A 12,954-nucleotide genomic window follows, 5' to 3' on the forward strand; every position below is an offset into this window, starting at 1 on the left:
TAGAACATATGTAAGAGAAGTCTCCAGAGTAACCGTTGTCCTTCACCTGATAGGATTAGATCACATCACACATTGGAAATGGCGGTGCCTTTGGTGCGGATATACTTGTGGAAATGCTGGAGCTGCATTATTCAAATACTTTGCTGTGTTACAGCCTGCAGAGCACCTGAGAAATCGGTCCAGCAGCCAGACTGCAGCTCATTGGGCAGGTGGGGTGATGTGTGTCAGCCTTCAGTTTGACTTCACAGCCTGCTTTCTCCAGATGATGCAGTTACTGATGAAACTGAGCTAAGAGGAGGAATGTACAGAGGCCATTCAAAACAAACCCCAGCATGTTAGTCACGTATAACTGGGGTTTTAGGAAAGGGAGTCTGCATATTCACACTCTGAGATCACCTTCCTTGCCTCCTCAGTATCCTAATTCCAAGACCGCAGTCTCGTACCTAAGGAAGTGGCTGAGGGAACAGAGGCAGCCAAAACTCTTACTTTTACAGCCTTAAAAGAAAGAAGGGGATGTGGATGCTCCAGGGGACATTACTATAAAATACTTCCATCTTCAGAACAGCATCAACCTGTCAAAGAAATCTATGGGTGACTAAAAAGCTGTATTTCAAGTAAGGCAAAAATATTTCCTCTCCAGTATTCATGAACAAACTTGGAAGTAAAACAGCAATAGCCCAGCCAGTCTTTAAAAATTAAATTCCCTCTCCAAATGCCAACATCGCTTCCTGGGTTATTAATACTCTGCTACAGCAAGATGGTTGGTTTTGGTTTTGTTTTGAGAAAATTAGGTACCTTTCATCTTCCCTGGCCAACTGCAACATTCCAAAGGTAGATTAAAGAAAACCAGCATTACACCCACATTTTTCAAATGGGGAAACAAGGTTTAAAAAGCGCTGAAGTGATTTTTCCAAGGTCAGTGATTCCATGCATCAAGACACAAAGAAAAGTCAAGAACCAACGCTGTGTTTTCCAACCTCCAGTTCAGGTCTCCAGATGATGCTGCCACTTATGTGCAAGAGAAAACTAAGAATCTTAACAACTCCTTATGGTTTCTGTACCACGGAATACCCTGTGTTTTGGATATGGTTCCTTGGGAGTATTCAAAACAGCTGCGTCCAAATATAGCACTTCTGTACTCCCAGACTGGAGACACCAAGGACATCTCTGTCTCCCACATGCTTCTGTCGTGCATCATAGGGAGAAGACTTAACAAAGATAAGAATGGGATGTTGTTATGTGGAAACTGCTGTGAGTACAGGAATTTAAAGGCTGCCTTTGTTCTCTCTTTTTGTTTTTTTGTCAGGAGTTAACAGCCATATATTAACAATAATAGGTGCAGTAGCACATTTTGAGGTAAGATGTGGGAATGAGGAGGCTGCAGCAGCAGTTGTAGTTCGGCCATACTTCCAGTCATATACTGCACCGTATGTACAAGTACATATAAAGTAAAGGATAAAGCCAATTTATGTTCTGCAAAACAGCTGTAAACTGTACTTTTAATGTCTTTGCTCACAGCTTGATTTTAATAGGAAAGCGACTCTAAAAGATTTCCTACACCGGTCATAGGCAGAAACACATGGTGTGAGACAAGAACTTGCAGTTTCTGCAGCATCTTGTTTTTAGCTTCCCACAGCACTCTTGGGCTTGACTGAAATGTTCTTGATCAGTGTTTGGCAGTGGGTTGACCCAAGTGGCCAATCACCTGCAGATCTTCATTCTCTGATCTGCACTTGCTTCATCTGATGAACTTAATTTGGATTAAGTATCTTGTTTTAATTGTTCCCTATTGCAAATGAGGTAAAAACCCTTTCACCGCAATACAATCCCATCTTGCATTTTTAAAAAAACATTTCATGTGTGAAAGACACGATTCCTAATGTCTAAATAGCACAAGCAATACTGGTGTTGGGCTTCATTGCCATACAGCAATTCCAACAGTGCTTGAGGATTAAAATTCAGAGATCGGCATTGCCTTCCAAAGATGACTCATAGCAAGACAGGCGCGTGCTTCTGTCAAGCCCTCTGCAGAAACTAATAGAACAATCTCTGCTCATTCTGATCCTGCCTGGAGTTACCCTGTGACCAATCTGTCTTGTCTTTGACTGGCAGCTGGGGGGGCATCAGCAGCAGGAGGAGATGAGCGCCTACAGCCATAGAGGCACCGAGGACACGTGGTGGCTCTCAGGAGTCAGGGTGACACTGGTCTGAGAGTTAAAGGGAGAAAAAAGCACTAGAAAGTGTCACCTGGGCTTATGGAAGGGCTGTGGCTTTAAGGAAAAAGGCTGATCTTGCTTCATCTTGGCCTTCAGAGATCAGGAGCTCATTCAGGTTTTTGTTTTCCTAAGAGTTCACCTTCTGTCCCCATGGAGAAAAAGTATTATTTGCTTCATTGCTTTGGTTTCAGCCCCCAGATGAAACCACAGCTGGAGCACCCAGATGGCTGCAGAGCTGCACGTCGAGAGCCAAAAGCCCCAGTTCATTCTGTACCCTTTGCATTTCTTATAGTGGGAGGCTTGGCTGGAACAAGATATCTGTGAATCAGACACAGTTCACTGTGAATCAGTTCCCTGTTCATGGCTCACAGATGCAATTTGCAGCTACATGATGATCATTTCCACTGACTAATAGGAGGTATTCAAGATTATTAATTAATAATTCAAGATTAACATAAACTGCCACCTAAATCTGCTCACAAAGACAGCAGTCCTGGCTGCTCTGCAGGCAAGAAGTGAGATGTGGCCCTTCTCTGACAGACTTGCAACCTTGGGCAGCCTCTGCTCCAGCTTTAGTGTCTGCTCTGCTGAGCTCTGCTGGCCCCAGCCCCAGAGCTTTAAGGGTTGTTTTTCATCTTGGACAAATGAGCTTTTTACAGTTTTTCCTCCAGCACATTTCACAGCAGACAATCATCTAGTATGTTTTGTCTCTGTATGTAGAAGTCAACTGTATTTCAAATGGGGGGGGAGAAGTAATTTTTTAAAGAACAACAGAGATGCATGTGTGCTTTATTAGATGGGAAGTTACAAGGTAGAGGCTGAACTGATCTGCCGAGAGAGGCTTTCACAGCGCTGGTCTGCTGCAGGCACCCCATGAAGCAGGGAGACGGCAGGCACCCATGGGTGAGAGGAGAAGGAGTGATGATGCCTTTGAAAACAAGAGAAGTGGTGTATTAATTACCTATGTTCTCAGCTGGCCAGAAAGCCTGTACTCAGGGGAAATCAGAGCTACCTGGGGCTGGCACAAGGGCTTTTTCCAAGAGTGAAAAGGAGAGCCAAAGCACCGAGCAGCAGTACATTAAATGACCGCCATGAATGGCTCAAGCGAGCATTTCTGTGTCTCTGCAACCCTCTGGCCACCCTCCTTATTCATATTGCACCAACTTGATACAGCTGAAAGCTGCCCTGGCTTGGCGATGGCATTGCGTGCGTGCTTTGGAAAGTGGAACCCCAAAATCTTCCTTGGAAATCTGTTGTCTGACTGCACCTCTGCTGCCCGACCCCTGCCCAACTGGGTGCCGGCCGCGGGTTCATTGTGCAAGCCTTGGCCTGATCTTAACCTCACAGCCACGATTTCATCTGTAATCCCTCACAGACCAACAATTCTCTTGAGCCCCAGATGCCAGGGCCTTGTTGCTAACAGCTTTTGCCTGTAAGCATCAGTAGCTATTTTTGGGTAGGCTTTTGTGGGAGAAATGACTCCAAGCCATGTGTTTGGATTAAGGATGGTGATCAGATGTGCTCATTCAACTCAGCTGGCACTGCAGGCACTAACACGGGGCTGCTTAGCTCCCACCTCAGCCGTGAGAGGTGCTGGGGGATGTTGTATGAGACTTTTGGCTGCCCTGGTCTGTTTTGGAAGTGGATGGAGAATCCAAAGAGGGGGAATAGCCACCGGATGGTCCTGGTCTGGGTAGAGAAGGTAAGAAGGTGGAGAAGGAGGTGTCTGGGAAGAAAAAAGGTGTATGTGATAGGGCCTACTTCAGCTGGAGGCAGAAGCGGAGTGGGAGGCTTGTGGAGTTTGTGAGCTGCTCCCAGTGCAGCTGCTCTCACTGTCACCTCCCCAGGGGCTTGTTCCTGGTGCCTTTGCAGAATGACAGCCCACTGCTGGCTCCAGAGTGAGATGCTTGTTTTCCTGAGGCTTTTATACTCATTGAAAAATTAATCTAAAACAACAGTACCTTCTGTATTGTGCAGGAAGATGCAAGAAAGCCAGAGAGGAAGGAAATAATGGGAAGAAGAGGAATTTGATTTGAAAAAGTAAAAATAATTAGTTCCTCATTTCCCTGTTAAAAGGGGGAGAAGAAGGGGAATGGGCATGTGGCCTTTAAAGGGTCAAATCAGATCCGGTTCTTTGTGAAAAATCGACCTGATTCATAGTTTTCTGGTAAATCTGAAAAAGTACTATTCTTGGTATTTAAAAATAGCAAAATTGTTGTTCCTTTTCTCAGCAAGTGATGGCAAGTAAGGATGACTATCAGAGTCCACCAAATCACATGTGATGGATTCTAAAAGTGATTAAGAGGGATGCTTAGAAAGCCTTGTGTGTCCAACCTCAACTGTCCCTCCAACAGATGGGAGATCGTCTGGAAACATCTTCGAATATGCCAGCTGCCTCTGGAGGGGAGAGGTCTTTTTCCCTTTGACTGTTGACTATCTTCTGTCAGCCTGAAGGTCACGCGAATCAAATGGGGCTACAGAAAATAAATCAGCGAGAGCAGGGGAGGAGCGTTGCGTCTCTGGCCACCAGGCCTTGCAAACTCAACTGCAGATGTGTGTGCGTGTCAGCGTACACACGTACTTTATACATATAGGCACTTAGAGAAACGTAATGACTAGAGGACTCGAACTGCCATGCTACGTTGCGTGCAATTCTGCTGTAGACCTCCACACAGTCAGCTCTGGCGAACACACCGTGAGGAGCAGTCTGGAGCCTCTAGCAGTGGCACGAAGTGCTTTCACAGGAGGACCTTACTCTTTCTCCTTGCTTCGCCACCCTGTTTTTCAAAAGAGCGAAGCCTCCAGGCTGAGGGAGCTGAGCAGGGCAGGTGTGAGAGGTGGGGGCGGAGGTGGGGCAGCCGGGGGCCCCAGCTGATAAAGCTGGAGGAGGTGGAAGGTGCTGGGAGCAGGATGGCTTCAACTGGGAAGAGGCAGCAGCGGAGAAAGAGGCATGGGACTGGGCAGCCTATGGAGGGTACGTGGGGAAAGGAACACCCTGTAACAGAGCCCGGGTGTTTGTACAGCGACTGAGTGCCAGTGTGGGAGTGCTGGGATGGAGGGCTGACTCTCAGCACAGCTTTGCATTTGTCCCTTTCTATTCTGGTTTGAAGTCTTGAGTACAGATACCTCTCTGAGGGTTCAGAAAACTTCTAGTGCCTTTTGGGAGGAAAAAAAATAATCCACTTTACAGAGTATAAGCTTCTTTAAAAAAAAAAAATTATATTTTTCTTATGCTGCATGAAGGACCAGTGAATCAAGTAATTGTTTTGGTAGAAGACAGTGGCTTCTTCTTGATTGTTTTTAAACAGAAGCTGCCTTTGAGAACTTAACACAGACTTTGTGAAGGATTCACCAACCTTTATAGCGTGAAGGGAGGGAGCTACCATGTCTGGGCAATTTATCTATGAGAAGACTTTCTCTAATATGCTCTTCTACCCTCTGCCTGTTTTAGTAGATGCTCAGGAAATGAAGGATTCTGTTAAAAGCCCAGACTACATAGAAAGACTGGCACGTAAATACATGGTAACTTTTTTCCTAATTGTTGCTTCTCTATCTCCCTATTAAAATAAAAGTTAGAAACTGTTAGTTGCTTTGTCGTTAGCCTGATAGTGCAGCTAGCTGTGCTGGAAAAGAGTGCATGAAGAACAGGTGTGAGTGAATTAATTCAAATGGTGTCACCTGCAAAGAAACAAAGAGGGAGGGAGGAAGCTATTCCACTTCTGTGCTACCACCTGGGGAATAAGGGGGCTATTTGTTCATAAGGTTTCTGTAGCAAGAGCTCTAGAAAAAATGAGCATATAGGTTTAGCCATTTATCTGTGATTACATTTCTGAGGTGTGGGCCCACCCAAAGCAAAGAAACAAACAAAACCTCAGTGCAAATCAAAAAACATTTTGTAAAGTTATTTACAGACCTGGAGTAACCGTTTGTGGTAAATGCCAGGGATGTTCTGGATAGCTTCCCATTGTATTTTTGGGGGGAGACGGGGAAGACTTCTATTTTTCCCTTATGTCTCACTTGCACAACCCAACCAGCACCACAAATGTGGGATATTTGGAAGGACAAGCTGGCTTCAGATGGGAAAGCTTTGGAGAAACACAGCATCTACAATTTGTACAAGAACTTCAGCTTCAACCCGGAGCAGTGGTAACTTCTGCTTTGAGTAGCGTTTCTTTCCCTTCCTCCTCTGCAGCAGAAGTGCATAGTAGAGTCGAGTACGGAGTCTGAATCTGAATCCAGCACAGAGGTAAGAACAGACTCTCTGAAGCATTTTGATGGTGATGAGATTCCCTGATGGGTATCCAACTCTTCCTTCAGTCCCAGTAGGGAGAGTCTAAGGCACAGTTGCTGAGGTTGTTGGTTTTGTGACTGTAGAAGGAAAGGAGGGACCCCCCCCACACCCCAAACCCAACACTATTCTATCCATCAGGCTTTTCCTTACAACTGTTATCAATTTTAGCAAAATTTATTTTGGGGGGATGAGGCAAGAAAGTGCCAGTGTATTAGGTAGACAAATGTAGCATAAGCACTTCTCTGCTAAGAAGTGCTTAAAGCTGAACTGGGTTGTTTCTGGTGGTTAATTTTCAGCAGCTCTGGTCTGGTAGGATTTCTGCAGCTCTGGGTGGAGAACCTCTACCTTGTGACTGTCCGTTTTGGATGAGATTACGAGAGCAGCTCTGTTGCTGTGAGAATTACTTACAAATATTGGTAACTTCCTGAACATTGTTCTGTCAAACCAGTGTGTTTAATGTTGATGGAAAAAAAGGCCTGATTCTGGAGTAGAGAGCTAAATACTTAATTTCTGGGTAAAATGCTTCAGAACTGGTGCTTGCTGTTAGGCTGTGCAAATTGCTGTGCTCTGTGGGTTAGAGAAACTGTCTGCCAGGAACCTGCCACTTTACCTTCCAGAAAACACAGGGGAAAGCTGGAGTTGCCCACTGTCTCCTTCTGGGATAAACAAGGCTGGAAGTCCAGCTGTCTGGCTGGACTCTGACGGCTGGGGTGAGTTGAAGAGGGGCTTGCAAGGGTCCCAGCCTGGACAAAGAGCCGGTTGCTCTCACCAAGGGTGCTGAGGCAGGTGCCAGGCCAGGGCTGGGGGATTTCTGGGCTCTTTCTTTGGAGAAGCTGCTTTTCTTCATTGCCCAGCAGTACCCACTGGCTTTGTGGCGATGTCTCTGTGCCCTTGAAATAGTGCAAGAACGCAGTCGCAAATGGGCTTGGACTGCAGCTTGTCCACCAAAGCCTTCAGGTTCATGTTGTGGGGAGTCCAGATTTGCCTAGCCCTGCTTTGCATCAGCTGTGCTCAGCCTCTCCTCCTTCCCCACTGAAAGCAGGCACACCAGTGACTGGCAGCTTGTTCTCTGAGCAGCTGTGGTGGATCCTTCTAAAGCAGCACTTCCCTTGCAGCAGACTCCCCCCCTTGGTGTGACTGCTTTGTGCCTGTGGCTTGCTTTTAAAAGGGAGTCTCCCTACATGGCTTTTTTTCTTTTTTGTAGACCCAGACTATAAGCACTATTTCAGAATGATGTGGTTCTCAAGCATAAATTCATGAAGTTCTTTGTCCAGGTCTAGACAGGCCCATGTTTAATCACATGGGGAAAAGGAGCCTGAAACCTCAGTGTTACAGCAGTGATATTGAGACTGATTGAAAGGATTTGGTTTGACTGTGTTACAGAACTCCCCAAAGGAAAGCAAATTCGTAATCCAACTAATAAGGAGGAATTTCAGATCATCCCTATGTAAAAGAACAAAAAGGGACCCTGGTGGGAGGGAAGCTCTCTAAACTCTTAATTATATCTTGTCTACTAGTTAAATGCAGATTTTGGTTTACTTTTCTGGTGGTAAGGTATACAATTACTCATTGTTCTCAATGTTTTAAGTGCAGTAAGACTTACCATAGCTCTCCTTGGTCCCTCTATTTTAAGCTAACTTTAACAGGTCTTTAAAAGTTAGACTGAGATACGCTTTTTACTATCTTTTAGCAAGGGGACAATCTGGCTTCCTCTTCTCGAGGATTTTTACCTACTTTGGTTTTACTTTGATCAATAATTCATAGGAAGGTGCTTTACAAGCCTGTTACCTTCTCTTGAATAGGTCACGCCCAGCCCACTTGCTGGAGGACTCAAGAAAGCAAGGGACTCCAGGAGACTGCAAGTAGGTTTGGCTACTATGCAGCAGCCTTGTTCTCAGTGTAGCATCCAAAAATTAAAATATAGGTGGGAACATGTGCATAAACAGAAAAACTTCCAGAGTAAGTCTGTGACTTATGTTGAAGGTGGTTTTAAAGCCCACTGTACGTTGTCTCTTGTATTTTTTAAAGGACAAATAAGCATCCACCATATTTAGAGACCTTTATTTTAGTTTTCAGATCCTTATGATGGTGATTCAGAAGATGCATCCATTCACTCTGACTGTAGCTTGAATTCTTTAAATAGTATAAAAGTTGCACCATGGGTGAACAGTGCCCCAAAAGCAATGGCCTTGGAGCATGCTGATACTTCAGAAGATGGAGAGTCCTTCCCTAAACCTCCAGACTGGCTCTGCCCAGAAACAAAAGTCAGTGAAACTCAGAAAGTAAATGACTGCAAAGAACTCCTGGAACTTCCTAGCCAAGAGAAGGATTTCCTGAGAAGCCTGTTGCATTCATCTGAACTGCCTAGAGCCACAGAAGCCTTTACCTCCCTGTGGCTGACACCTGACCATTCCTTACTGATGAGTATTAACCCTTCAACCTCTGCGGATCACCTTGCAAGCCCAGGTGACAGTGCCCCACAACCCATACTCACAGCTGACTGTGATGGTGCAATGGCCAAACAGCCCCTAATTAAAAGAAAACAAGGGATTCCCATTCCAGAGGGTGCTAGTGAAAAACTAAGAAGAAAGAAATTGCGTGCAACTTAATCTGAGGTATGACTAAATTGTTGGATAAACTGTTTGTTCTGAAGAATGAACCTGGTAGAGATTTCTTTTGCAGATGGTACCTGAACTGAACAAGTGTTAAACAAACTAGCTCAAGCCTGTTACAAATGCAGCTGCACTGTGTACTGTAAGCTTTGAGATCCACCTGAAAAGATGGAATCAACTAAATAAGCTTGGGTGGCAATTTAAGTGAAAACTAGCTGAGGTATGTCCAGAGAATCACACCTAAGCTTTATGCCTGGGTGCTGCTTTGGTGCCTGGGGTCCCTTGAAGCACCAGCCTAACTAACTCCTGTATCTAGCACCTGGAGGCATCTGCTCAGTTTCAGTGTAATTTCAAAAAGGTATTAATTACAAGGGTTTGTTGAGGAGGCAAGGAAGAATGACTGCATGGTTGCAGTTAGTCTTCAATAGCTATAGCTTAGCTCACCTGCTTCATGTCAGGGTTTGGCTCTTTGTATGTCTGAGGGAAGTAGCTGTAGGGTGAATGACCTTACAGGTTTGACTACAAACAACTGAATTGCATTAAGTTGAATTGACTGCAACTAAAGGCAATCTAGCTTTTTTTTTTAAATTTTTCTTCAAACAGGGAGAAGTTGACTTGTGCTATTAACATATCTGTTCCTACCTGTTTTGAATGATGTTTTAGGTATAAGTCTCAGTGTGCCTGCCAGTTTAGAATTTACAATGTGAAGTTGAACACATCAGCTGAAAGCACTCTTCTTCCTTAGTGAGAACAATCACAAGCTGCAGAAGTGGTTCACACAGATGGGAGGCCAGTTAGCAAAAACTGTACCTTTAAAGCCTGGGTAGTCCATTTATGTGGAATGGGAACTACTAGCTATAAAAGTATAATGGTGGCTTGAAATATGATGGGACCAACTACTTGTGAAAGCATTCATTCTGTATGACTGGCAGAGATTTTTAATTTGCAGTGTCTTTCTTAAGGTGGAAAGCCACTCAAGATACTATGTAACTTCTAGCCTTGTACCCTTCCACTAACAGCTGTGTATTTATTTTATTAAAGTAACTTTGCTTTCATCCTTATCCCCAGTCTGGAGATATGGGGGTGTTTTTTAGTCAGCTTGGAAACAAACTGGTTAGAACAATAAGCTTCAGAGGTCTTTGCCCCAAGACGCAAGCTACTGTGCTTGCCCTCTGACGTGCCCCAGCAGCAAAGAATGCTGCAGTGAACACAGTCAAGTAAGTTAATTGCAGCAAAACCCCTTGCAGCTATAGCTGTGTGTGTACTGAAGCTAGGCCACAGATCTCTAGAATTAAGGCTTGTGAAAAGCTTCAAAAATATGACATTGTGATGCAGCCAAACCCTTCAGCCCTGTGTCAGGCAAGTTACACCCTTTTAAGTCCTAGCTATCTGCTGAATGGTCTTCAGCCACCTCATCTGAGACTAAATAAAATTGAACTACTGACCTTCAAACTGCAGCCAAGAACCCTAAACTCAGCTACTGAGGATTTCACTTAAACCAGTTATTTAACACAGCATACTGAAAAAAATAATCCACTAGAAAAAAAAAGTACAGGAACAATCAGTAGAGAAAGAAGTTGAAGGGTAAGCCACATGAGACAGTATATATTCAGACATTCAAAGTCTGCTTATTCAGTATGAGAATACAACTGTGGATTAAATTCTGAACTGAAAATGCACCTTTAATTCAGGCCTAATGCAGAAGTTAATGTATAAAGAGCTGAAGAGTTTGGGAAGCTCTAGCTACTTCACGCATATTTGAGATTCTCTTGATATCATTAGTACTGGCTGATAGGTGGAACTGGTTTAACGGAAGATTTTTATAGTAGCTGTAAGCTGGTACCACAGCCCAGGTGCGGAGCTAAGCACAAGATGGAGTTGCTGAAAGAAAGGTGCTAAGAGCTACAACTTGTGCATATTTAAGCTACTACTTCACACTGCAACCAGTATGCAGAACACACCGCTAGCAGGAGGTCTGCTTCCTTACTGTAGAATGTATTTATTTGAAATGATCCTGTAGGGAGTGACAGTATGAATTCCAAATACTAGTATTCTGGTGATGGAAAGGAAAGCAACTTAGAGAAGCTGAACCAGCACAAGGGCACTATGTTATGGCTAAAACTGATCTTCGACAATGCATGCAGTTCCCATCTCTGTTCCTCACAATTGCATACGAGAACTACAGGCAGCAGACAAAGATTACCTGATGCATTGGTCTGGGATTCGTTCTTTATAAGATAATAAAACCAGCCAGGACAGTTCAACCTACAGAGATTAACTATACAAAACACTATGGAGAGCAGGAATTCTCTATTTTAGTAGCTAGTTAGGCATCAGCTGAAACAAGTTATGTGAGGCAGGCTGAGATAACAATTTTTCCTCCCAGTCCAGGCCTGCGCTGTAGAACCACTTACCACAGAAAAAATATTGCAGTTGATGGAGGTTCAGAAAGTCACTGCTTTCATAGGAGAAATTGCTGGAAGGAAGGAGCTCCTGAGATTTCTGTTTTGAGATTGAAAAGCTATGCACCTGTATTCTTCATCTGCATCTTTGAACACTTGGTATTAACCGCTGTTAGAGAGGACAGGTGTTCTGACAGGAGGGCGAGAAGGGTAGAAATGCTTACCCCATGAATTTATCAGAGAAAGCAAGCAAATACCCAAACCATTACAGCAACACAAGCAATTAGCAGGAACTCTCAGCTTTCCTAATTTGCTAACAGTTGGTCACATCTGCATCTCTGAAATAGTACTGTAATTCCTTGTTTAAGCCTTTAATACTATCCTCCTGAGCTTAACGAGACACGAAACTAGAGGCTTATTTCACCACAAAAGCAACTTCGGAAAGAAGCAGCCCTGTGGTCAATAGGACAAGAAAGTCTTGTTTAAGATACTCTAGCTTCTGAATGCATCTCAGCAGCTGTGTAAATGCAGGTTACTTTGAGCAAGAGCCAGTTCATTACAAATAGTTCATGCACTGGCATCAGATACCATAGCAGATAATGTCAGGCTTTGTGTCTTACTGCACTGAAGATTTACATTCCAAGGTTCTTGTTACTGGAGGTTAGCTGAACCAGCTGCTGAGCGAGCTGTGTGAAGGTCACCAGTACGCTTGAATACTGACTTATTACTTGTTATTCTCTGAAAAGATCATAGGTAGTTTTTCCAGACCAAAAAAATCACCGTAAGAATTCTACTTCCAGAAACAGAGAGTCAAAAGTCTTGCTATAGATTTTATTTCATATAACATGATCCATCAAATATCACATCTACCAATAACCATCTAAAGATCTCATTCAATTTTCCTTCGAAGAAATCTAGCCTATCAGCTTTCCAATGCACCGCCCCCTTTCTTTCTAGTCAACTTAATCCATCTAACAACCAGCCTAACCAGGTTACAAAAGTATACAGGTGAATACTACATAGAAGACTGACAATTACTACAGCATTACCAGTTAAAACAAATCTTTTCACTCAGTGCAGAGAACTGCAACACCACGTTCATAGAAGCTACGGGGGTCTTCCTTGGTAGCTATTTCGAAGTCAACCGTGAAAATCAGATCAGCACGAGTGAAGTTCAGATAAACTGGTAAAGTAACCTGGGAAAAAGCATGAATATAAAAGAAGAGTTATGTAAGGTAGCTGAAGAGCATAAGAAGTTTCTATAATACTCCATGCTATTTATGAGATGGGAATTTAGTCTCAGATAACTCAAAAATATAAGAAATAAACCAGGCCCAATAAATTCACCTAAAGCACAGCCTTTTTAAGTATAAATTCAAGTTTTGGCCTGAACAGCATTAATATTTTTGGATGGCTCTCCTTCTTATCTAACT

General features: G+C 43.7%; 1 protein-coding gene across 1 annotated transcript in view; it reads right to left on the minus strand.

Moving 5' to 3' along the window:
* Positions 1-12,338: 12,338 nt before the first annotated feature.
* The window catches only part of DYNC1H1 (dynein cytoplasmic 1 heavy chain 1), a 46,714-nt gene continuing 46,098 nt past the window's right edge, over positions 12,339-12,954 (minus strand). Inside the window, exon 78 of the mRNA XM_069783449.1 lies at positions 12,339-12,717. Coding sequence (XP_069639550.1) covers positions 12,589-12,717 — 129 coding nt within the window. The 3' untranslated portion in view covers positions 12,339-12,588. The remainder of the gene's footprint in view (positions 12,718-12,954) is intronic.

This window comes from Haliaeetus albicilla, chromosome 5 (genome assembly GCF_947461875.1).
Source record: "Haliaeetus albicilla chromosome 5, bHalAlb1.1, whole genome shotgun sequence".
NCBI lineage: Eukaryota > Metazoa > Chordata > Aves > Accipitriformes > Accipitridae > Haliaeetus > Haliaeetus albicilla.